We start from the raw sequence: 27,540 nt of genomic DNA, 5'->3' as shown, positions 1-27,540 counted from the left end.
TGAGATTCAACTACTAGGAGTATATTTTACCATTAAAGACCTCGGTCTTTAGAAGGCAATTGACTTTCGCCTATTGGGCACATGCCTCAAGAGAATCATCACCTCGTTAAGAGATTCACCACCTCTCCGTCCCAGCAACAGTGACAAACCAAAATAGACAATTTGTAGGTGGTTTCGGCATAACCCTTTAAAAGGCAAAAAGATCACGTGACTTTCTCGGAAGCTTAGACACTTTGCCTCACCACGCAGTCAGTAGGTAGCTGTCAGAGCGCCCGAGTCAGTTAACGGTATACGCTGTGGACTTAGTAGGTTGTTCCAGAACAATCATGACTTAATCCTAATAAATTGTCCCAGTATCCATACCATGGACACCTCCATGGAGTGTCGCTCTTATGTCCTGTCCATTTGCCGAGAAGAAGAATCTTCGCTGCAATAGGATAGGAGAATGAGAGACTCTTCGCTACAGACTTTAAGAAAAGTCGTAACGTTACAACCACGCCTGACCATTAAGCGATACATAACCATGTTTGCAGATGTCTTCAATTACAGAAACTTAAATGTGTCTGAATATAAAGATCTCCAAGACCTTCTTAGATCTTTCGACATTACTAAAGTGAAACTACAGTCCCCTCCAGCATGGAATCTGGACGAAGTCCTGAAGTTTATCATGAGTGATAGGTTCAAGCCTTTACAGGAAACATCGTTTGGGGACCTCACCTTGAAAACTCTCTTCTTGGTTAGTCTAGTGACAGCGAAAAGAGTCAGTGAAATCCATGCCTACAGCAAAGCTGTAGGTTTTCAGACAGGGCAATACTATTCTGCCCTCTACAACTGGGATTTCTAGCAAAGAACGAACGCTCTTCTCAGCCTGGCCCAAATCGTTCGAGATTACAAACCTGTCGGATCTCACAGGTAAGGAAATAAAGAGAGTTCTTTATCCGGTAAGAGCCCTGAGGCATTACCTGGAAAGAACGAAGTAATTACGTGGCAATTCAGAGGGGCTTTGGTGTTCTGTCAGAAGGCCCTCTCTGCAAATGTCAAAGAATGCGCTATCCTTTTTTATAAGACATTTAATCAAGGACACACATTCAGCATTTAATGCAGCGGATCTCAAGCTACTGAAAAGTGAAGACTCATGAGGGTTTCGCACGCCGAGCAACCGCTGTAGCTTTTTAAACAGAATAGATCCCTTGCAAAAATATCCTGACGCAAATCCGTTTTTGGAGAAAGCAAATCAGTGTTTGCGTCGGCCTATACCCTAGTCTTGGGGCAAGTGCAAAACTCTGTATGAAAAAACTGGCTACGCATGTTGGGACCGTTCATGAAGCAGCTCATACAGGGTAGTTGGGGAATCAAGGGGGACTACCCCTTGAGAGAAATGCCCATAACCCAACAACCCTGACCCTTTTTCTTTACCTTGGAACTACTTGAAAATTTTTAATGGTTGTTTGTGGGAGACTGGAGCGCAGTCCTCCCACAATCATTGATCCTTAGTCAGGGTGATCAACTTGGTTGCCTTGGTAGCGGCTTCGGTAACAAGGGTTATTTGTAAGGGAGTCCATTAGTCCACATAGAGGTTTTGAATCCGGGGTTGAACAGTTCCTCCAAAGAGGTCTTCAATGGCCACCCCTGGGTGGATTGATGGATCTCATTAAGGAAAGCAGGACATAAATGAGTCAGCGGATATCATTGAAGGTCAACTTCCATTAAAACAAGGTATGAACGCCCGGTAAGTTTTCTTTTTATTGACAATCTCTTTACGTCAATTCCAACGATGATAGCTGTCTATTGAGACCCTCCACCAAAGGTGTTAATCCTGCTATAATTATATAACTACCAGGAGAATTAAGAAAATGTTTGATAATTGTTATTTTCATGATAAAAGAAATTTAAAATTTTTGAACATACTCAGCCTGGGTAGTTTTACATATAATAAATTAAATTCCCAACGCGCCTCCTCCCCTCCTAGAGATATATGGGCAATGGAAGATCTGAGGAACAGTTGGAACGGTTCTAACGTAACCATGGGTAGAGGGGCGCACAGGGTTGGTGCACCTGAACTAACCCAATCGGGCGATTGCCCCGCGGAGTTTTGAATTCTTGGCCGTGACGTCAGGGAGGGACGTAGCTATATATATAACTACCGAGGTGAGTATGGTTCAAAAATTAAAAATTATTTTATCAGTGAAAATAACATTTTTAGGTTTTTTGTAAAGTTAAGTGTTAACAGTTTTTGTTAATGTGTTTTCGGGTAAAGTTAAGATGGTACGTACGTGACGTTGGAACGTACGTTTATTGCCGTTTTTGTTCCCTCCTCCTTCCATCTGCCCGCCACTTGTTTTGGAGATAGCCTCACCTCGCGAAAGGTAAGCTTTCCACATTTTTACGTTACAGCAAATCAATTATTTCCTTAGTACACTAATTTGACACCCTTTATTAACAGGTTTTGCAAGTTTTTATATTAAGTTACGTTTGAAATGGAATTGGTCCCAATTGTTGTAGTATTTCAGTTGTTTATTAAGCGGGTCAATTTAGCTTTATTATGAAATTTACTGGGGGTGTTTTTGGAGGGCTTGGGAACGGAGTTAGCCATTTTACATGGTAAAAATGTCGTCCAAGATACCGGAAAAACCTCATGATACGAAAGGCGCCTTCCGAAACGGATTAATTTCGTATCTTCGAGGTACTCACTGTTATACTAATATATATGATATAAATATATATATAATATATTAAATATATAATATATTAACTAATATTATATATATAGCATATATATTAGATTAATATATATATTAATAATAGTATAATATATATATAAGATTATATATATATTACTCATATAATACTATTATTAGTATAATATAGTTTTTTATAAGTACTTATATTATATATAATATTAAAATATAATAAATATATATAGTATAATATTATATAATATATAAACAACAGGCAGTCCCCCCGGGGTTCATCGAACGGGTCGGGGTATTCAACGTTCCGAGGGTTAAGGCGGGCTTCTTCCAATTAATATTCATCAGGCATTAATTTCCCAGGGTTACGGACGCCTACAACGCTCATCTGGCAGATCCCTTGAAATATGGCACCAAAAATGCCAAAAATAAAAAATCAATAATTTGAAGAGTTTTTTTTATGAAAAATGCAATAAGAATGCAGTTTTTACATGGTTTTTCAAATAATGCATCCCAAAAGCAATTCTTAAAAGTAAGGTTTGCTTAGGTATTTTTTGTTTAGCGATGGTTCCGGCTTACGAACGTTTTTTTGCAAACTTACGAACGAGGTCTCAAGAACGGAACCCCCGTCGTAAACCCGGGGGACTGCCTGTGTTATAATAATATATATATAATATAATTATATTATATATATATATATATATATACTAATATTGATAACTATAATATATATATATATATATATATTATTTAATATATATATATAAATATATATATAGACTATATATATATATATATATATATAGATATATAAGATATATATTTATATATATATATATATATAACTATATATTAATTATATATATATATATATTATAATCTATATATATATATATATATATATATATATTATATATATATATTATAGATTATATATAATAATAATATATATAATATATATTATATATATATATAATATTATAATATAGATATATATATATAATATATATATATTATATATATATTCTATATAAAATAAAAAAATTTTATATAAATAATATAATATATATATACTTATATATAAATTATATATAATATTATATATATATATATATATAATATATATATATTCTATACATAACATATACATTACATATATATACATATATATACCTATATATATATAATATAGACCATATATAATTACATACATATACTCTATATACATATAGATATATAATATTACTATATATATATAGATTAACATATACATACATATACATAACATATACATACATATAAACATACAATATATACATATATATAGACATATATTTTCATAAACCTAAAAATTAATTACATATATTACATAACATAAATACTATATATACATATATTACATATACATACATATAACCATACATATACATAATATATATATATAATATATATATATATACAAGATATATATATATATAGATACTATAATTATATATATTTAAATTATTTTAATACATATATATATTAATTTAATTGTAAAAAAATAATTTTTAAATTTTAAAAAACCCTACTTTCTACATAGAGGGGGGAATCCCTATATTTATATATATATATATTATATATATATATATATATATATATATATATATATATATAAATATAATCATATATATATATTAATATATATATATAATATATATATATATATATATATATATATATATATATAATTGATATATATTATATATATATATATATTATATATATATATATATATAATTAGATTTTACTAGGATAATATATATAATATTTATTACACACACACACACACACAACGAGGGGGGACCCAAAAGTAACGGAACGAAGTTTTCAGGTTCTCCCACCAAGCCAGTAGAGTTCAGCTTCCACGCTAGATGTACCTGAGGGGCCAAACCCTCAAGCAATTGCAGTGTGCCAAACTGGCGTCATCGTGGGAAGACGTATTAGACAGGCACGGTTGCACATCTTGTTTTAGAAGTTACTATTCACGTCGTTTTTGTATACTTTTTACGATGATTGAAAGGAAGGAGCAGCGTGATGCTGCCGTAAAATTCTGTTTTTTTCTGGGAAAACGGCAGCGGAAACAGAATGTCTAAGTGCTTCGAACAGCTTAACAAAGATGTTGCCATGAAGTAAAAACCAACAATTTAGCAAGTGGTTTTTCCAACGCTTTTAAGAATGCGGTCAAATGTCACTGGAGGAAGACCAGCTTCGTTCAGATGGGCGACCTTCACAACCCACCCGAACGGAATGAAAACATCACTAAAAATTCATGAACTGAGTCATAGGTAAAGACCGTCGCAAGAACAATTTGATGAGCTTGTTAATTTGACTGGTGCTGTCCTGGAGTTGCCATTGTCAACAAGGAAATTTTGGAGCAAGGAAATTGGGAGTGCACAAAAAGAGTTGGCAGCAAAAATGGTTGCCTGGTCGCTTTGCTCACGGACGGTCAAAAGCAGTCACGAATGGAGTGCCTGAGTCGTGAACTGAGAAAGAAACAGTTGGAAGTTTGATCCAGACCTTTATTTTTTCGAAGGTGGCATTACAGGTGATGAATAAAAGCTGGCTGCTATGGCCCTACGACCAGAATCAAAGCAATGCAATCAAGTCAGTGGAAAGCAATCCAACGTCACCAGATACGACCCAAAAAAGCCGCGTGCAAGTGAAGTCTAGTGTCAATAAGACGATGGGCGGTGGATATTGTTTGTTTCTTCGATTGAAAGGAAAGGAATTCCGTCCACAAAGAATTCGTTATTTCCTTGGCAGGTCCAGCACTGGGTTTTTCCAACCTAGACGCTTCACTTGGCAGTGCTGAAGCGGTTTCGCCGAGGAGTTCCGTGAGACGGCAAACGCCAGGACCTGTGGCAAAGTGGGAGGGTGGTGGCTTTCATGAATCACGACAATGCAACCAGCGCAGCAACCGCCTTGAGTGCGAGTACAGTTTCTGGAACCAAGCCAAGGATGGCCATGACGCCCCCAACTTAACCCACCCACCCTCCCCTATTCACCGCCCGAGTCTTGCTCCCTTGTGACTTCTTTTTGTTCCCGCCCCCGAACCGAATGGAAAGAAAAGGGCCCTCAAAGGAAAACGTTTTTGCAAGACGAAGAGGTTCACGAATGAAACGACGGTAATGTCATTAAAAGCCATAACTTCACAAGAGTTCCAGAATTGGCTTTCAGAACAGTGGAAAACACGTATGGATAAGTGCATTGCTTCAAATTGGAAGCAATACTTTGAAAGTGATAAAGAACTGTAAACATGGAAACAAGTCAACTGAGTTAAAAAATTCCTAGTGACAACAATTCCGCCGGTTACTTTTGGCGGTCCCCCCTCCCAATAATACATTATATATAATATAATAATATATATATATTATATATATAATATTATATATAAGATATATAATTATATATATAATTATAGGGATATAATATAAGTATATATATAATATAGATATATATATTATTTATGATCATATCGATATATTATATAAAAAATACATTGAGATAATATACACACACATTTCACAATATAATACAGTGGTACCTCGAGATATACAAAATTTAATACCGTATCCGAGGCGTGGCCTTTTATCATGAGGCTTTTCGTTATTCTTGCGGACTGCATTTTACAACGTGTAAAATGGATAATCCGTTCCAAAGCCCCTCCAAAAACACCAGTAAATTGTTTCATAAAAGCTAAATTAACCAATTAAGCAATGAAATACTACAACAATTTGGGACCGTTCAAATACCTAACTTAAATAACGGTACTGCTAATATACCTGCTAAATAACAAAGTGGTATTTAGTGTTACATGGGTATAACAAGAAATACTGGTACATACAGAACGTACGTATGTAGTAAACAAAATGTGGAAAGCTTACCTTTCGAGTGAGGCCATCTCCGAGAAAGTTGGGAAAACCAGAGGAGGAGGACAAAACGGCAGATACGTACGTACAACTTAACTTTTATGAAACAAAACATCAAAAAAATGTCAAGGAAAAAACATAAACCCTAAACTTTATGAAAACCAGCATCAACAAAACTGTAAACAGCTTAACTTTACCAAAAAACTTTAAAATTGAAACATTTTTTTGTCCTTTTTTTGCGTTTTAAATTTTTTTTCCCCTTTTTTTGTTACTACTTACATTTTTTTTTTCACACACCACTTTCAATTTTGTTTATTAAAGTATGCACTTGGTTCTTCCTTTTTGGCCTTGACTAACTGCCTATGCGCACGAAATGCCGGTCTTGGGTTTAGGAAAATAACCGGTATCCAAGGAAAGATTGGCTGTCTGCCTACTTTTGAACAATGTTCCATGGAAACGGACTCAGGCAAATGTCATCGAAACTAGTGGCATAAGGCATACGACCTGTGTAAGCCTTTTCGGTGTGGGTTTTCTTTTTACTTACGAATGGATTGCACCTTATGAAAAGGCAGGCTAGAAGCAATCCTTAATTTCTGCCGAGTTGTCATAGAGCTTGTCGTCGTCCTCCCTCCTCGCGGCCGCTGCTAGAGAAGCTCTTGAACGGACGAGTATTTGTTGCCATGGCCTCCCAACTCCTTCAGGTGCAATGCCGGTCTTTTAAGCTCCTCCTTTGGTGCTGCCTCGAAGGAAGGTCATTGATGTCGTTCCCACCGAGTGACGACCCAAGCCAGCCCCAATGTACTTGCCAGAGTGCAAACGAATCTCCGTTCAAGATACTGGTTTGCGAAAACAGTTTCAGGGATTGTCAACTGTTTCTGAATTCTGCAAGCACCCCAGCGTTCGCCCACCATTGAATCCCTCAGAAAGGCTCTCGGGCGGGGATACGGCATCCAGGCCCAGAGGTTTCCTTCACGACGGAATTCAAGGTCTTCGCCTACGGAACCTCCATGCCAACGTCTTAGGTCGAGTGAGTCGGGATGCCAATATTACGATAATCAAAAATGCTCCTTCCAAAATTCACACAAGGTGAGGTTTGTGGTATTGGTGATGTCGAAACATCTCTTGAAAAGATGTTTCGTATACAGCTTCTTGAAGTTTGATATCACTTGTTGGTCCATGGGCTGGAGGAGAGGGGTGGTGTTAGGCAGAAGATAAAGAACCTTGATGAAGGAATACTCCGCTAGGATATACTTCTCGAGCCCAGGAGGGTGAGCAGGGGCATTGTCCAAACACCAGCAGGCATTTCAGAGGGAGGCGCTTCTCTTCCAAGAATCTCTTCACTGTTGGGCCGAAACACAGATTTACGGACTCGGTGAACAAAAGCCTCATTACCCAGGCTTTTGCATTAGCCCTCCGCATCACTGGAAGCTTCTCCTTAAGCACTTTGTGGGCCTTGAAGGCTCGAGGCATCTTGGAATGATAGACAAGTAGGGGCTTCACCTTGCAATCCCCACTGGCGTTGGAACAAATTGCGAGCGTAAGCTTGTCTTTCATAGGCTTATGACCGGGTAGCTTCTTCTCTTCCTGCGTGATGTACGTCCGACGAGGCATTTTTGTTTTTCAAAAAAGGCCAGTCTCATGACAGTGAAGACTTGCTGAGAACTGAGCTTGAGAACTGTAGCCTTCTGTCGATCCCCGTCATCTCGTCGAAGTCTCTTTTTCCGGCTTTCTTCCGAGCTGCCGCTTCGTGCCCCCCGCACCACCGAATGGATGCCAGTCCGTTTACGGAATTTCTCGAACCACCCATGCAAAGCCTTGAAGTCTGGGGTTGACGTTGATGTCCCTTCTCCTCGGTTGTCTTCGGCCTGGGCAATCAAATCGCGGAAAATAGCACTGGCCTTGCGGCAGATTGCTGTCTTCGTTATCGTATCGCCAGCGATTTCTTTGTCTTTTATCCAGACAAGAAGAAGCCTTTCCATTTCATCATGCACATGGGTCCTCTTCCTGGACAAAATAGTGACACCCTTGGAAGGTGTAGCTGCTTTGATGACATCCTTCTGCTTAAGGATGGTGCCTATTGTTGACAGATTTCGGCCGTATTCCTTAGCGATCACACTCAATCGCATACCAGCTTCATACTTGATAATGTCCATCTTCTTCTCCAAAGAGAGCATCCTCTTCTTTCCGTGAATTTCAACTTTCTTGGGACCCATGACTATGTATATACTGTACATAATTATGTTATTTATGTACTAGTACATATTCGTATGTAATAAAGTTCTCACACAACATGATAAAGTATACTACGTACAATGAAATCACTAACGAATTTACGTTAATAAACGAAATCGTTAGAACAAACTAATACTGCGTGCGTACGATACAGATGAGCCGTGTAGTGGCCGAAGAAGCACGCCGCTACGTAGATGCATCATGGGAGGGATGCTGACCAATAGGAGAGAAGGATCTCATGGCGGTGACTAGCATCAGGAACCAATGGGACAGGGGTGAGGATGGTGGTGAATCGACTCAGTTGGCGGCGTGCAAGTTTCAAAATTGTTATCGGTGGTCCGGACGAATCTCAAACTTCACAGCAACAACCTTTCGTATTTTGAACAATTTTCCTATGTAGAGCCGTAAAATTTTTCGTATTTTCTTTTGTATCTCAAGTTTTTCGTAAGTTGAGCCTTTCGTATCTTGAGGTACCACTGTATATATTTGTGCCTTGCTCAGGACGTTTAATCAGTTATATTTCAAAGTAAAAGAAAAACAAGAAAATAAACAAAATAAGAATATATATGCTAGAAAGCTCCAAAATTATATATGATTTAAAGGAGAACTGGAGACAGTGTAATAATAAAATCATAATGGGAGGTAATGAAACCTCCCTCACACCCTTATAATGGCGGTGACTAGCATCAGGAACCAATGGGACAGGGGTGAGGATGGTGGTGAGTTGACTCAGTTGGCGGCGTGCAAGTTTCAAAATTGTTATCGGTGGTCCGGACGAATCTCAAACTTCACAGCAACAACCTTTTGTATTTTGAACAATTTTCCTATGTAGAGCCGTAAAATTTTTCATATTTTCTTTTGTATCTCAAGTTTTTCGTAAGTTGAGCCTTTCGTATCTTGAGGTACCACTGTATATATTTGTGCCTTGCTCAGGACGTTTAATCAGTTATATTTCAAAGTAAAAGAAAAAAAGAAAATAAACAAAATAAGAATATATATGCTAGAAAGCTCCAAAATTATATATGATTTAAAGGAGAACTGGAGACAGTGTAATAATAAAATCATAATGGGAGGTAATGAAACCTCCCTCACACCCTTATAATTTTCTTATAGGTACTTGGTGTTGATTGCGAAATAGTGTAGTGTAATGATTGGTTACACAAAGATTTATTACCTTTTCACTTTTGTAATTTCCTACACTAATTATATACACTACAAGCTGTTTGGTATATTTGTAGAAGAGTTTATTTTTTATGAAAGATACAAATTTGTATACTACATGAGTTTTATTTTTCTTTATTATGTAGTCTTTGCAGTGTTGTCCAAATAGCTTAACATGTCTCCAGCATGACTCTTCCAAGAGCTTTGGGCGATATGGCCACACTCAATTTTGTATCTTGATAAGAACAGTCAATCGCTAAGTAGTGTAATGTGGCACTTGGCCTTTCATAGGGCGTTGTGGATTTCGTCGTGCATGTGTCCTTTTGCACAACCATTAATATCTTTCTACAAAATTGAATGTTGCCTCGTCCACCCTTATGTTTATCATAGCAATCCTTTGGAGCTACCTGTATTTCCTTTAAAAGCAATAAATGTGAGATTTTCTTTCTTCAACAACCAATCATTGACCCAATATTCTTTTTCATGGCTTTTTTTATTGTTATATTGGCTGCAACAGCACAGTCTGAGCATATATGGTTCATTATCAGATATTCCCTCCGCCACATCCGAACTGTGTGGCTGCCAACTTAAGACTGACTACTTTGTTCAGACAGGGCAGTAAAGTGAGTTTGAAGTCATTTTTTTGGAGTCTCCTCCCACTCAATTTTCATCGTACGACCAGATCGACTGTGAATGGCCCGCCTGAGCCAAGTCTTCTTCCCAATAGGGATAGATTTGGGGAACTCCAGACACTTCTCGATGCGCATTAGGAGCTTTGAACAGGTGTCCCCCCACCCCAGCACAGTGAGGGCTCCTTGTTGGGACGTGGCAAGAGTTTTAGACACCCCGAGGAAGCCTCCGTTTGAGCCTCTCAAGGGCATCCTAGACAGAGAGCTTACTCTCAAAACAGTCTTTCTGCTGGCCTTGGCCTCTTCCAAGCAGTGGGAGAGCTTTGTGGTCTCTTACGTGGTCTCGTACTCAAAAGGGTGGAAAAAGCTCACCTTTAAGTTTGTGCCCTCCTTTGTGGCCAAGACCCAGAACCCCTCGGTGGCGGATGATAGGTTCGTGGAATTCTCGATTCCGGCCTTACCAAAGTCAGAGGACCCAAGAGACCTCTTCTTGTGCCAGGTCCGAGCTAATTGAGGAACATAACCTGAGGTGAGGACCAATTCGAGCGGAGGTTTAGACCAGGGTATTCAGAACCTCTTCTGTTATCACAGGCCGGTTGGTGAAGAATGGTAGGTCCTTGATCTTAATCCCATTCATCTTATTTCTGGCTAAGGGAGACCCTCAAGCGAGCCTATGAAGGAGTGGGACTTCCTCCCTGACAGGGGGCCAAATCCCACGACATCAGGGGTATCGGTACATCGCTGTCGTTCTTGAAGAACTTGGCAGTCAGTTAGGTTCTGCGGGCCAGGATGTGAAGCAGCCAGTCCATCTTTATGGCCCATTAGCTTAAAGACTGTACCAGGAAGTCTCTCAACTCCTTTGAGATTGGTCTGGTGGTGACAGGTCAGCAGAGAGTCTAGCCCCACTGTTGGATAGGTGCTGGAGGTATGAGTGGTGGAGTGATTGAAGTGCGTTACAAACCAACCTCTCCCCTCCCCTCCCCTCCCCTCCCCCTCCCCTCCCCTCCCCATCCCTCCCCCACCCTCCCACCTCCCTACCTGGGCATTCAGCATACTTCTCAGGACCCTACAGCTCTACAGGTAAGACCAAGGTGACTTGTGACCTTTGGAGTACAAACCATTGCAGTGCATGAACACAAGGGTGAGTTATTCCCCCCTTCCCCTCCAGGCCAGGGGCGGATGGGCACCCCCCACCTTCCAGCCCATCCCTTCGTTTCCCTACAAGCAGGGCTGGGTCCCTATGGATGGCGCCCTCCAAGCCTTCTTCTGGGCCTCTCCTTCCCTGGATACTCCCGCCTCCTAAGGAGTTCGGGGTAAATACGGCGTCGGAACAAATCACAAATTCTTGGTAGTGCATATTTTTCCTAGCTATACTTACCCCGAACTACGGAGTTTTTAGGCCCTCCCTACCATCCCTGTGTATCTTAGGGCAGAGGCCTTAAAGGCATGGAAAGAACTGGAGTTCGGGTCAAAGGTCGCGTGGTCTTTGACCTCGGGTCATTACCTGGCCTGGGAGTGGAGGAATAACTGGTTTTTTCTGATCGGTACTGGATTGACAATCTAGGTTTCTCCTGTGATAGTAGTTCAGGGTAAGTATAGCTAGGAAAAATACAAGTTACCAAGAATTTGTGATATTTTAAGTGCAAGCACTCTAGTACATAGTTTAATGATAACCATATTCAACAAAATAAATAAAAGAATAAAGCATTTCACAATAAAACTTAATTTAAAAGATGAACTAAATCATATGTCACCAAGGTGACACACAACTTACTTGAGATAGAGGGTGGGAGCATTTATGCTGTTGATGACAGAAGAAGAAACAGTAAAAACATTACTGTATGTATGTAAAAACAGGAACATTTAACATTAAAAAAGTAAAAGAAGGGAATTTCACAATAGTATATTTAATAACTATAAAGATACAATATAAAAACAATCAAATGCAATAGTGTAAAAATAAAAATAATAATAATAAAAAACGAAAAAAAAATTTGCTTTGAGCAAGTGTTTGGGACTGCATTGAGTGAGACAGTAGAGAGGAGAGGAAGGGGCTGGTGGTAGGTTTTTGGTTGGGAGGCATGGGGTCCACTTCCCACTGATTTCCCAGGTGGGGCTGGACTCCGATTTTTCTCTTATTACATTTCGCCCATTTCTTTCACTTACACCTGATATGCCTGAATCACTCCGGGAAATGCCTATATTGTTTGTTTAAATGACTTCCTTGTGAAAAGTTACCTGCATTCTTTACATATTACTTAATTGTTTGCAAAATTCTCATGTTTATTTGAGTATACAGGCAACCCCTGGTTTACGACGGGGGTTCTGTTCGATACGTGTCATAAGCCGAAAATTGTAAGCCAGAACATTGTCAAAAGTCGTCAAAATTCCATTTAAAAAAAACTTACTTTTAATGGTTTGGGTGTATTGTAAATGGTGTAAACTGCATTTTTCATTAAAAAAGCCTTCAGATATTGAATATTTTGCCACTGCCACTGCCCCCCCCCCCCCCCCTCCCGCTTTCCGTTCGATTGGCGTTGTAACCCTGGAATATGCATTGTAAACCTGGAAATAATTTCTGATTAATATAATTGTAAAACGTTGTAACCTTGGAACGTCATGAGCCGAAACCATTGTAAACCGGGGACTGCTTGTAATTTAAAGTCTACTGTTTGCCAACAGTAGGTTGATGTGTTGTGGTATGATTGATCTTCTTGCACTCAGGATTCGAGTATAAAAAACACGGTTGGTCCCCAGTTATTGGCAGGGGTTCTGTTCCCGGCCAGGCACCATTAAGTGAAGCATGAAAGTCTAAGGGAGTAAAACATACTTATTTCACCTTATGGCAATGATAAGCGGTTATCGGCGCCATAAGTATGTTTTACTCTATTAGACTTTCATGCTTTGCTTAATAGTGATTTTCGGTTTATGGCGCCCCCAATAACTGTTTTGGCGCGCCATAGCGGACGGTTGGCCTATGGCACTTATTGGGCCGATAACCAAATGTGGCGCCATAAGAAACCTTATTTTTTAATTAACATTTCTGAAAACCGCCATATAGCGAAGCAACTGATAACTTGGGACCACCTGTATCGACAATCATACAAGATGAAGGGTTGTTTTCGCATCTACTGTGACCATTCTGGTTTCTTTGAGGAGATCCCTCGTAAATAGCATTTTTAGCTCGTACGGAGAAACTTTTTTTTTTTTTTTTTTTTTTTTTTTTTTTTTTTTGTTTTTTTTTTTTTTTTTTTTTTTTTTTAATTTCACTTTGTGTAATGAAAATACAAATAAATACTTTGTATGCTGAAGAGGCACTTTATATATAAAGACTACCAAGTATACATTTACTGTATGCAGTCATGATTAGAAAGATGCAATAAAGGGTGCAGATTATACGTAGTTCAATTTTCAGTAACAAATACAGTAATCCTTCAACCATTCGCACTTCTCTTACTTTTGTATAAGTAGGAGGAGTGCGAATGGTTGAAGGATTACTGTATTTGTTACTGAAAATTGATGTACGTATAATCTGAATTTTTCCAGAATTCAGTATACGTACTGCCACTTAATGCTGGAACCATTAGCTGCTAGTAAACTAGCCTATTGGCTGGTCAAATTCTCTATTCTTTTGGACCATGGACCAAAAATGGTTCATGAATTTTATATATTCATGGAGTTCGTATGCTCAATCTCCACAAAGTTTGAGGGACTGCTTTATATGAATTTACCATTATGTATTGGTCATCAGAGATGATTCTGAAGTTTAATTTGATATATTATCACAATGGCAATTGTTTCTTATACCATGTGCATATGCTTATCTTCCTCTTTCCATTTATGTTTTTTTTTATGAATTGGCCATCCTTAAACTTAGGATACAATATAAAAACTAGGGGTGTGCTTAATATTTATTTTAGCCCCAGACTGAGGGTAATCTTATGTATAACTACCTGATTATAATGCACCTTTCCTCTTCTCACAGTCACCGCCTTCACTCATATTCCCAACTCATAAACAGCACCATTTTGATTTTGTTGGTATTTGTTATGAAAGAAAGGCCACAGAGAAAAAAAAAACATTTTAATAAAATGAATCTGAATACATATCTGGTAAGAATCATTGAAGGTTAGCTGTAAATACTATGATCCAAGCGTGTCTGGTCTAGATTAGATGACAAGTCTCTCCTGTTTGTTAGGAGGATAGTGGAAACCTCAAAGCTACGGGAACATGAGGGAAGGTATCCTATGATGTAGTTGCTCAAATTCCATTCCTCCTCTATATCGTTTATTCAGTCAGTACATAATTTTCACTATTGATGATAAAGAGGAAGTGGCATCCAAGAGATACTTCATATTTTTCCTTTTATATTTCCCCAGTATGCCGTGCTAGCGGGATTAGGCGTTTTTGTGCTGATACACCGCGAATGAAGAAGGCTGGAGAGCTCAAAACAAGGTGGTGCATAAAGAAGATGTGTGATAACTTTAGGCTTTTAAAAATTACAAAAATGGAATCTTGAGCATTGGTAAACTAATTAGTAAACAACAATTAGAAGTTTAAATGAGTGAAAATTTGTATGTATGACTTATGTGGGTACATCCTCATTTTGCACTTTTATATCCATGTTTATTTTACATTCGCTAAAAGCAAATAGACAATTTGAACCTTTAAGATCTTGCAAGATTGTATTTTTTTTCACATATATATATCACTTTATAATGTAAAACGTGAAGGCTAAGGTAACCATTTGCACAGGTTATTAGTTCATTTCTGTTGTTTCTTAATACAGTAGTTGCCAGCATGAGATGCTTCAACATATTTATTACAGGCACAACTTCTTTTTTGTTGTAGGTACTGTTTAAACTACCTTATGTAATTTTGTTTTTGATGTTAATTTTGTAAACTACGTATAATACGTATTAAGATTCTATCAAGTATGAAATCAGTTGTCTTTTGTTATTATTATTATTTTTTTAATTTAAAATCAGTTTTACATTAGTAATAAATTAGAGTGAAGATTGCATTTTGTGTGTATGAATGTTATGGATATTTATCAAATTTATTCATCGCCTGGAATATTTGGAGCTCTCCTTATCCCTATACTGTATGTGCTGTGTAACCATAGGCAGAAATGACTTGTCATTTTATCCATTCATGTTGACAGTTTTATCATAAAAAGGATATGTGACTTGAGTGGTATATGCTACTGTCTTTTATAATTAGGTAAATGATAGACAATACATTTTTTATATATTTTGAGAAACTTTTCTTGTTCAATGTCCAATAAATTGTGGGAATGTCCTTAGTTGAAGTAACAACAGATTTTATTAGATTTTTAAGGAGGCCAAAATTGTTCATTCGTCTTTTTTTCTATTTTTTTGTTTACATTAGCAGCTTACTGTTCTCCCATGAGGAGGAATTCTGTGGGACTCTTGAGATTAATAGAAGTCTTTGTTTTCAGTTTACCAATGTTGTTATTGGTGGTGGGGTTCATGGATGTCAGTAGTTTTATTCTAAGGTGTTAGCAGTAAACAGACATGGAAATTATGTGGGCTTATTTTTCCTTTTCATAAATTATTGTAGTGAAATTAAAGCACTATTATGAAATGCACTGCTGTTGATCAGTTCTGAAAGAGCCAATGCTTCCATACCATGATAGGTTTTGGTTCCCATTGCATTTTTTTTGTAGAAGCAGAGTATGAATTAATTGAAGGTCACCGCTTCTTGATCAGACTTCCTGTTTATTGGGGTGTATTTTTTGTGTTATGGAAAGCTGTATAATTGCAATGAGTTTGTAAGTGTTTTAGTGTAGTTATTTCTATGATAAAGCTTGAAAATATCAAGGAAAAGCATAGGCATGAAAGGTTAATTCGTATTACCTTGGTGTTCGTTGTGGAAAATGTTCACCAAGAAATTCAGACTGCCATTTCACACATATACTTGACTAATATAATCTTGTCAAATCATCGGTGTTAAAAGTAAATACTGTACCCAGAAATAAAAATCAGTTTGCCTCCAATTTATTTATGAATCAATCCATTGCCAGTCTGTACAGTAAAAAAAATTTATAGATTAACTAACCCAAGATGTAAGTTGATCTTTTATATTATATTTATTGATGCTGTGTATGTTCTCTGGTATATGCATAGTTTTTTTGACTTGCAGAGGGAACTTGAGTATGATAAAACAGCTCAGTTAATACTTCATCCTTAGATTTTATTTGAAAAGTTTTATTTCCTTGTATTGTTTTTTTCACAGATGGTTAAAATCTCACTTGTTTATCATGTTAGTTCCATATGGTGTACTGTACTTTAGAAATAGAAGTGAATCTATAGGTGTTCTGTACACAAGTTTTATATAAAAAATCTTTGTAATGAGAATTTAGGTAAATAAGAGTAGACTTAATGCAGAAAGCTGAAGTTTAGATCATTTGCACTTGTACTTATGTAAACACTGATAATGATGAAGTATGTCTAATGTGTATATTGTTTTAAGAATCTATTGCAAAATATATTTTATATCTTGTGATCAGCATTATCAGTAGGGTGTTTTGTTATTTGTATTTATACAGTGGTTAAGCTTTTTCAACAGTATGAGTTGCATACTGTTTCATACATAAAAGGATCTGCATTTTATTATAACTGTTCTTGTAATCCATTCATTGTTCTTGTTCATTGAAGTGTGGTGCTTAAGAGCATTACTGTGTACAGATGATTCAGTACTGTATTATAAAGAACCAACTGTTGAAGAGTTGCTGTTTGTGCAAAGCATTCTGGTGATTCCTTAGTTTATTGCTGGAGTTGTTGACAATTTTTTCGGTCATTTTTAGGACTTGCAACAGAGGTTACACTGAAGAGATTTGTAAGATGTATTTTTCTGACAGGTCAAGATTGATTAAAGGAGAAATATGCCTGAAAGTTGGCTGGACACTAAAAAACTGTGAATTTTTCATTTACTTACAGACTACAGTTTATGCAAATGATAAATGGTAATGCTCTTGAATTTTAATATGATTTTTATACTAGAAACCAATTTTGTGATGCAGTGAGCTTGTGATGAAAGTCATTATATACACTGTATATTGTTTCTTGTTCATCTATAGCTGCTTTCACAAGTGTTTTTACCATGTTGAAATGCTTCTATTTCAACAATCACATCTAATAATTGTCTGTTCAAGGCTCTGGTCAAGAAGCCTTATGCCTCTTGAGTAATAAAGTGAGGTTTCACTGTTGGGCAGGAAAATCAGAATATTTTAACAGTGAATTTATGATGTAAATAGATCACAATGTTTGTCAACAGGCACTACTTTATTAACCAAACTTTGCCATTTTAGATGGATGATATACAGGTAGTATGTTATAGGCTTACATATTTTCATTCTTGTTGCATTGGAGTGAAATAACATGCTGAACAGTTTATATGCTACACTGGCACAAGACTACATTGAAATGAATATAGCATGAAAGTAACTATGTAGGCTGTTAGCCTCTCATAATCCTGCTTTCCCTTCATCTTTTATGTAGGGACTAGGTCAGGATGTCTTTTATTCTTGTAATTGCCAATGGGTCTGGTAAATATACTTTCTATTAGCAGGAATCAAAAGAGTTGAGGTAAGATGGTACTGTTTGTCATTACTTAGTAACAAATGTTTGTATTCAGAGATGAACTTTGTCATCTTACAAGTACAACTGCTTTTTGTTATTTCCTGTTTGTTTGTTCATTCATTTTCTTTTTAAAGCAGTGTGAAGATGTTCATTCCATCATTTGATTAAACTTTTTTGTAAGATCCATTTTCATATCCTTTATAGCGTAATCAACAAAATAAAAAATGACAGGGAACATTTGATAGACCTGTAGTAAGGGACACCACTCATGTTGTGAAAACAGTGTTCTTGTTACACTATTTTATAACCATATCACTCCATTTCCTCTGGTGCTGAAGTCAGGTGCTTAATTTCATGTATAAAACTACTTTTTTTTCAACTTGCCCTATTTCTGCTGGTGTTCTAGTAATTTCATGTGAAGGGAAGGTTTACAGTGGAATTGGATATGTGAACTCCTCCCAAAAAAGTCAGGCATCCAATCAGTATAGAAAAGAGGCTCTGGATAAACTTAGAATTGAAAATGACACAATTAATCATTATGTGAAACATTAAAAGAAGTTCTGGATGATCAAAAGGATAATGTTAAATCAGTTATTGTTTATCAGAAAAAAGTGTTGAAACTGGAAGAAGTCTGAAGATAGCTAAACTTATTTTTTCACAGCAAACAATTCCAACATACGTGAAAATAAGAAACAAAAGAATAGCAGTTAAGAAGAACATCCAAAACTTATGCATTGTAAGGTTTAGCGCTTGAGTGGCTTGTTTGGTATGGTGTTGGGGTGCCACCTCGGTGGCCGTGAGTTCGATTCTCAGGCATTCTACTGAGGGGTGAGAGAAGTGTATTTCTGGTGATAGAAGTTGACTCGACGCGGTTCGGAAGTCACGTAAAGCCATTGGTCTTGTTGCTGAATAACCACTGGTTCCATGCAACGTAAAAACACTACAAGCAAACAACCAATGTAAGGTTTGCTTGAAATTTTAACACACAGCAAAGCAATGTAAGTCTTTGGCCTCGCCTAGATGCTTTAAATGTGGCTCCTTGGAGCATAGTAGTGATGGATGCACCAACCTTAAAAAATGCTTTAATCTTAATGGTTTGCACCACCCTTATGTAAGAGAATGTGTATATTTCAGATATTTCCAAGCTCTTACCAGATCAAGAAAATTTGGCATAACAGTTAAGGAGGCTAGGGAGACATGAAAGAAGGATTTGCAGGTGCGCTCAAACACCTAAGTGCCTCGGTGTGGTCGGTATGGTGTTGGCGTACCACCTTGGTGGCCGCGAGTTCGATTCTCTGGCATACCATTGAGGTATGAGAGAAGTGTATTACTGATGATAGAAGTTCACTCTTGACATGGTTCGGAAGTCACGTAAAGCCGTTGGTCCTGTTGCTGAACAACCATTGGTTTCATGCAACATAAAAACACCATACAAACAAATAAACACCTAAGTAAAATTATATTCAATGATGTCTCACAAGCTACCCAATCTTCTAACACCAGAAATCAAATAACTAGAAAAATCAGATAAAAACAATACCATGGAGATAAGTAACAAGTTCAAAGTACTGGCAGAGAGAGAATATATCTGATAATTTACACCTTAACAAATGCCAAAACAAAGAAAAAATATATCTTAAGTGATAATCCATGACAAAAACAAACTGCAAAATACTTAGGAAATTGAGGAAATACTAAGAGAACTAGATGAACTACCAGAGATAGGAAAAAGACCTAGAACACAGTAAAACATAATCACCTAAGAAAGAACAACCTTCATAGTCCAAAGAGTAAATGTCTGATAACTATAAATTCAGAAGAAACTATTGTTTATACCACCAATAAGAAAGACCCTCCAGAACATTATTAATCTAAAATAGTTTCACAGAATTCTAAGGATTCTACAAGAAAACCAAACATAGTACGAGACTATGCTATGCCACCAAATTATAGCAAAGGAGCTAGAAGCAAAATTCCTTTGTACAACAACAAAAATTTTATCAGTAGTTCCAATTCAAAAACTAAAGTGGACAGAGTTCTCTCAGCTCAGGGTACTAAGACCAAAGAAATTAAATAAAATTTTAAAAATAACACTAGCCTGCACTACTTTCCAGGTCTAACATATAATACCTGATTTTAGGCAAGTTTTTTTGCATTGAATCCAAAAATCATGCTCATTTTACTCAATGAGATCAAGTTAATGAAATATTAGCACATTAAAAGTATCCTAAATTTCAATCTTTTTGTAGGTGAATAAAACAATATTGAAAATATTAGACTGATTTATTCACAGAGGGCTTACAATATATTTTGAATAGATAGCAAGAAGAGTATAATGAACTAAGGAAGCTACTCATGGATGAATGGTCTCTTCAGGGACTTCCGGTTGTGCTGAGCAGACTAGTACATCTCTCTTCAGGCACCATCAGTAGTCAGCCAGAAAGTTGACATTTCATCAGCCTTGATAGCATTCTTCCATAACACTGTTGACTTGGTGAAAGCGTTCACCCTGTTCTTCACTAAAGTCTCCACAATTCTCTGGAAAATGGTCCAGAAGAGACCGGAGGAAGTGCACTTTCACTGACATGCATGCACCAAGTTGGTGGAAATTCTCCATTAACTCATCAACCAACCCCTGATACTGGGAACTTCTGTGGTTGCCAAGGAAGTTTGCAATGACTGATTTAAGGGACAACCAGGCAAAGAGTTCAGCAGGATTCAGTGCATCATCAAACTAGCATCCTTGATGAGTTCCCATATTTCTAGAAGATCAAATATACCTGCCTTAAGTTTCTCCATGCTTTATTGTTGAAACTTCTGATGGAGGAGAGCAAATCCTCTACCTTCCCTGTCCAATGCCTTTACAAACTTCTTCATGAGACCAAGTTTGGTGGAGGGGTGGGAGCAATATCTTGCTCGGTTCCAACCACAGGGTGGGACAGAACGTTGTGTGACCCAGGTTTTAATCTTGATGGCCACTCTTGTCTGACATAATGCTGGTCATCAGCACGGCTATCCCATAAGCACAGAAAGCATGGATACTTTGTGTAACCACTGTGAAGTCCTAGGATGAGCCCAACCACTTTAAGATCTCCACAGATCAACCATTTATGTTCCTGGTATTCAGAGCAGACAACAGATGCTCCATGCTTAAGTGGGATTCTTTCATTTCAACTGAGTGTCCAACAGGGATCTATGAAAACTTATTTCGGTTATTCAGAACTGCCTTGGGCCTTCTGTTAGATGAGTCAATGAAAAGTCTCCATTCCATAGCAGCATACTGCAGACCAAGTAATTCAATCAGGTCAACAATATTGTTACAGTAGACCAGTGAAGATTCTTCATCAAACGTGAAGAATTTTTAAAATTCTCTCTTGCAGTCCGATACCAATACTGTAGAATGTTCCTGGTGCCAGTAGACGTTTCTCTCAAAGATGAGAACCCAGTAGCTTGTGTCAGGTCATTGAGTTCGGCTTGGGTCAAAGGCACCAGTTGGTCATTCTCTTCTGGCCTGTATGCACCACACTCAGCTGTACTATCAGTCATGTCACTAGATTCTATGGTGGCATTTTGCTCAGGAACAGGAAGATCAGGGCCATGGGGGATTGGCTTTATGGCAGAAGGAACATCAGGGTATTGAACATGGTGCTTGTTCTTGCGATTGATGCCTTTTAGATTTGTCATGCAAAAGTAGCAGTTGGTAACGTGATCTTTCCCTTCCCTCCACACCATTTGGACATACTCTTCCTTTTGTTCCTCCAGTCCTGTAAGTTCTCTACACCTTTTGCAGCAGATATGGGAAGCGAATGGCTTATCCTGGTCCCCTACTTTAACTCCAAAGTAAGCTTGGTATGCCTTCTTCACAAAATCCGTGATTTGTGCTTGACTGTCTAGAAGAACATGTCTGCAGATGTAATAGAACTTATTAGGATGGTTTTTACACTTCCAATCCATTTTTATACATATCTAGACCTGGAAAGGGGAATAAAAATAATTATTTTGGGAAAATATGCTGGAATAGAATTCGACTACATCTTAGAAACCAGGCCTGATGCAGGAAAATGAACTGTATTTTAAAATTCAGCATACAAAAATGGTTCCAAATCAGTTGGAAAACCCTTAACCTTTATAATAATAAAAAAGAGTTTTGAAACTCATGCCAGTGTAATTAGGACACTCATTCATATTGTAATGGAAAATTCGAAGCATTAACAAAAACAAGTTAGAGTTAATAACATTAATTGATGAATATAGCCCAATTTGTATCTGCCTCAATGAAACATTTGTACCCATTTCCTCCAGTTTTACCAATACGTTTTATGCATCTTATCAATCTCACTCTGCTAATCAGCAAGGTAATATAATTCTCGTTAGAAAAATTGTACCTTTCACAATATATGATCTTTCATCTGAAAAAAATGCCGTAGCAGTTCAGATTCAAACAGAGGAAATTATAATTATTTCCCCTGTATATCTTAAGTCCAAATAATAATATAGGTTTAGAAAAGGTGGATGACTTAGTCAAGATGCTTCCCCAACCAATTTTACTTTTAGGAAATTTCATCGCAAGACATTTATCATGGCATGATGTAAAATCAAACTCTGGAGGCAACATTATACTTGATTTTGTAATTGATGATCAAGTAGTCCATATATTAGATGAAGACAAACCAACTCATTTTGATCAACAAACAGAGTTTGTGTGGTAGTGATCATTTTCCAGTTTTAATTAGTATTTTGAATTTTACTGGAGAGGTAGCAATCATTAAATTTAATGTTAGTTAAGTCAATTGGGAAGATTTTGGTGAATGCACGAAGAATGCTCCGTTATGGGATAATAATTTGCACATAGAAACTATTCTGTTTGTTTTTAGTCCTGGTAATTGATGCTGCAGAATCATCCATACCATTTGTAGTACAAGTAAAGATTAAATGTCCAGTTCCTTGGTGGGATGAGGAGTGTAAAAAAGCAAAGAAGTTCGGTAATAAAGCCCAAAGAAAATTTGAGAAGTCGAGAAACGATTCAGATTGCACATATTATAAAAGGTTATGTGTTGTAGAAAAACAAACATTCAATGAAGCTAACCACCTAAGGTAGGTGTGCAAAGATACACCCTTAAGTGAGATATGGAAAAAAAGTGCATAAAATTTTAGGAAAGCACATTCGATCCCATGTCCCAGTTTTGAAAATTAACAACAAAGTGATATATAATCCTAAAGAGGTAGAACTTGCCTAACAGAACATTTAAGTAATATCCCCAAAGGTTCACCAATAAAATCTTTTCGCACCATCAAAGAAAAAGAGGAAAAAATTCCAATTAATTTTGAGACTCATCAATATTATTCGTACAATGATTGCTTTACCATGGATGAACGGTTATCAGCATTGTCAACATGCTCCAATACAGCCCCTGGTGAAGATATGATCATTTTTGAAATGAAACACCTACCCAAATAGTTTACAATATTCATTAAAGCTATACAACAAAATATGGATAGAAATATATTTCCCACAATATTGGCGGAAAGCACTGGACCTTCCATTCTTGAAGCCAGGTAAAGATCCTTATGATACAGACAGCTAAAGATCAATAGCATTAACAAGCTGTTTATGTAAATTGTTTGAGAAAATTATTAACAAATGAACCTGGTATATTGAAAAAACAGGATACTTTTCCGTTTCACACTATGGATATAGGAAACTAAGATCTACCCTTGATCCTTTAACTTTGTTTGACACAGATATTGGGAAAGCATTTGCTTCAAATAGCTATGCCACATCCATCTTCTTTGATATGGGAAAGGCCTATGACAAGACATGGAATCATCAGATTTTAAAAGAAATGCATTATTCTGGACTGAGAGGATTTTTACCCTTAAACATAGCACAATTTTAAAGGAAAAAACTTTTAAAGTTAAGATAAATTGTGTTTTATCTAAGGAGAATTCACAATATGAAGGAGTTCCACAAGGTAGTGTTTTGAGCACCACCCTTATTATCATGGCTATAAATGACATTACAAAACAACTACCAACTGGTGTACAGTGTTCATTATATGTAGATGATTTTGCTGTTTGGATCATCCACCCTGATTTATACAAGACAAATCTTACTACAAAAATCTCTTGATCTTATAGTATCGTGGACGAAGAATACTATACCGAAAATAAAATTGCAACCATATGATAAACTAATTAATTTTGTTACTCATACCTAATTTATTGGGTTGCATTTTGACCAAAAATTACCTATGTGAAAGTTGTAGTAAAGTAGTACTTCATCTATTGAAGAAATTGTCACATACCAAGTGGGGCTCAGATAGAAGTACATTACTCTATTTACACAAGACTTTGATACTGAGTAAAATTGATTATGGGTCGCATCTATATGCTTCTGCATCTGCCAGTACATTGGAAAAATTAGATCCTCTTCACAATGCAGGTTTGAGATATGCTACGGAGGCATTTAGATCTACACCTAGCTGTTACTTCTCTGTATAGTGAAACAGTTCTTTGTTCACTTGATGAAAGAAGGGTTGAATATAGTTTAAACTTTTATTCACGTACATTAACATACCCATCAAAATTTAGTAGAATTATTAATAATACCATCATTCCAAAAAGAATTTGACCGCGATCATTTTATCCATTTGTTATACGACTGAAAATATGCATAGAGAAATATATTCCACCATTGAAATTCCTGAACCATTTACTAAATTCAACACCATTTTGGAAATGGAATAAACCTCATGTACGCCATGAGTTATTCGATAAAAAAAAAAAAAGAGGAAATTTCAAGTTATGCTGTCAAACAAATTTTTTTGGAACACCAAGAAATTCATGCAAATACTATCTCCGTTTATACAGATGGCTCAAAAACTACTGCTGCTGTGGTGTTTGCAGTTATTACAGACGAGAAATATTATCATGGAAGAATACCTATATATACCTCCATTTATTCCACTGAATTGGCAGGAATTCCATTGGCTCTGTATCAAATCCCTAAAACTCCCAACAAACATTACACTATATATAGTGATTCAAAAAGTGCTCTTCAAGCTACAAGAAGATATTCATTTTTTAAGCGTTCGAAATATCAAGTTGTCCCCTTGCTGGACACCAGGCCATGTTGAAATTGAAGACAATAAAATTGCTGATAAAAATGCAAAGAAAGCAGCATTAAATGATAAAAATAAAATGTACAAAACATATCATAGAGACTAAAAATTATTTTAAATTTATTTTAGATAAAATCTGGGGAGACCAATGGGAAAATAACAAAGTTAGAGGGATAAAGCCTACAATAATCCCTTTTAAGCATTCCTTACAGAAGCAGAGAAACTATGAGGTCGCTTTGTGCAGGCTGCATAATGGGCACACAAGGTTAATTCATGGCTTCCTTATGTCTTATCAGTCTTCACCAGAATGTGATACCTGTCAAACCAGAACAACTGTGAAACACATTTTATTTGATTGCTCTAAATATCCACATGCTAGACATAAATACTTTGGATCATCTCCTAGAATGCATGACATTCTAGATGACAACTCAAATGTTTGTAAAATTTTCAGATTCTTAACAGATACCGATGTATTGAAATATATATATAGATAATTGTATTCATACACATTTGTTTTACAAGTGTACAACAATGTTTTACTATTCATTTATTTATTTTTAAAAACTAATTGCCTTTATAAATATATTCTATTTAATGTAGCATATTCAATAGATTTTATCTGCATTAAGCAGCTGATTGGACTTAGTCGAAAATGGCTGCTTAATCAAATAATAACAATAATAATAGAGTACCTATCCATTTTAATTGTCCTTACAAAGAACGTGGATATTAAGAATGGACAGCGTGGCTCACCTGTAGAATTTGAGAAGCAGACATGGTCAAGTGAGGCAATAGAATGATTTTAAACCTTGTCTAGAGGCTTTTCATTCCACAACACGAAGGTAGTGATAATCTTGACTTTTTAAAAGCACTGAGGATAAATATGCTTTGCCAAAAGTCACAAAAAAAAGTGGGGTGGGGGGCGGCAAATAATATTAAACTATATATGTTCCAAAAATGACCAAACATGGCAAGATTGCTAAAATGATAAGTAACCCTTAGTGTGGATGAAGCAACCATACTACGATTGATTCTAGAGGCGGCACCTATAATGTACATATGTCAACTGTTGTTAAAACCATGTTAGATTATAAGAATGCTCTTTCTATATGTATGCATAACGATTTCAAGTTTTTACAAGGTATTACAGAAGCAAAATTAGACTAAAAAAAGGTTTCAATGACCATCCACAAAACTTAACTCCATAGGGAGTTAATGCTGTCAGTGCACCTCACACGGTGTACTGTAGGCATTATTTAAGGTTCATTGCTGCGTTCCTTCACTCTGTGGAAGGATCACAAGCTAGAAAAAAAAAACAAATGGCAAAACCCTCCACACATTAACCTAATCACTCCAGCTGCCAAACCCACCCTCATCACACTTTCTTCTTTACACAACAAAATACAGCAGGACAACTGACAAAAAACAAACAAAACAAAAAAACACAAAACACATGTACTTACCAATCAATCCAGTTACTCTGGGGCTATCCTGTGTTGTCCGCTGGTTGGGGTCACAGAAATACCAACAACAACACAAAAAATCACATATAACAACAAAACACAACACAACAAAAGACCACTGCACAAACAACACAACAGCACAGGCACAACAACTCTTAAGAAAAAAAACACTAACTTAACAACAACTAAACAACAACAAAACAAAACACAAAACTCAACCAATTTCCAATGCCTTCAAATAACTGCTCCCGACACTACTAACTCTCACCAGCTCTCACCAAAGATTGACTCAAAAACACTAAAAATACAGAACTCTAACAGTCAACAGCACCGGCAGACAGCCCAGAACCCACCAACAACCAATTCAGTCATTAACTATCCATACAGCAATTACACCCTCTCTCTCTCTCTCTCTCTCTCTCTCTCTCTCTCTCTCTCTCTCTCACACACACACACACACACACACACACACACAGACGTTGTCAAATGGAACTCCATAACTCCTCCATATTTCCTCCCCTGTTACATTTGACAACGTCTCCTTTCACTCACAACACCCACACTAAATACCCTTCCGCAACACCCACGGATGCTCAGATGCAGGTCCCCTGGATCTTGTTTGGGGGCCCTCATACACACTCTCAGTTACACCGCCATCAACTTCTCCCAGATCACTTCCAGTCAGACTACCATTACCATCTTGTCCGAAAATCTCTCGTAACTCTG

The 27,540-nt window shown here is 36.9% G+C and overlaps 1 protein-coding gene across 1 annotated transcript in view; it reads left to right on the top strand.

Annotated features, from left to right (window-relative positions):
- Nucleotides 1–18,407, top strand: part of LOC135216400 (signal peptidase complex catalytic subunit SEC11A-like) — a 102,698-nt gene extending 84,291 nt beyond the window's left edge. The window contains exon 5 of the mRNA XM_064251690.1: nt 15,003–18,407. Within this exon, the coding sequence (XP_064107760.1) occupies nt 15,003–15,053 (51 nt within the window). The 3' untranslated portion in view covers nt 15,054–18,407. The remainder of the gene's footprint in view (nt 1–15,002) is intronic.
- The last annotated feature ends 9,133 nt before the right edge of the window (nt 18,408–27,540 follow it).

This window comes from Macrobrachium nipponense, chromosome 6, assembly GCF_015104395.2.
Source record: "Macrobrachium nipponense isolate FS-2020 chromosome 6, ASM1510439v2, whole genome shotgun sequence".
Taxonomy (NCBI): Eukaryota; Metazoa; Arthropoda; class Malacostraca; order Decapoda; family Palaemonidae; genus Macrobrachium; species Macrobrachium nipponense.
This window is presented reverse-complemented; position numbering and strand designations above follow the sequence as displayed.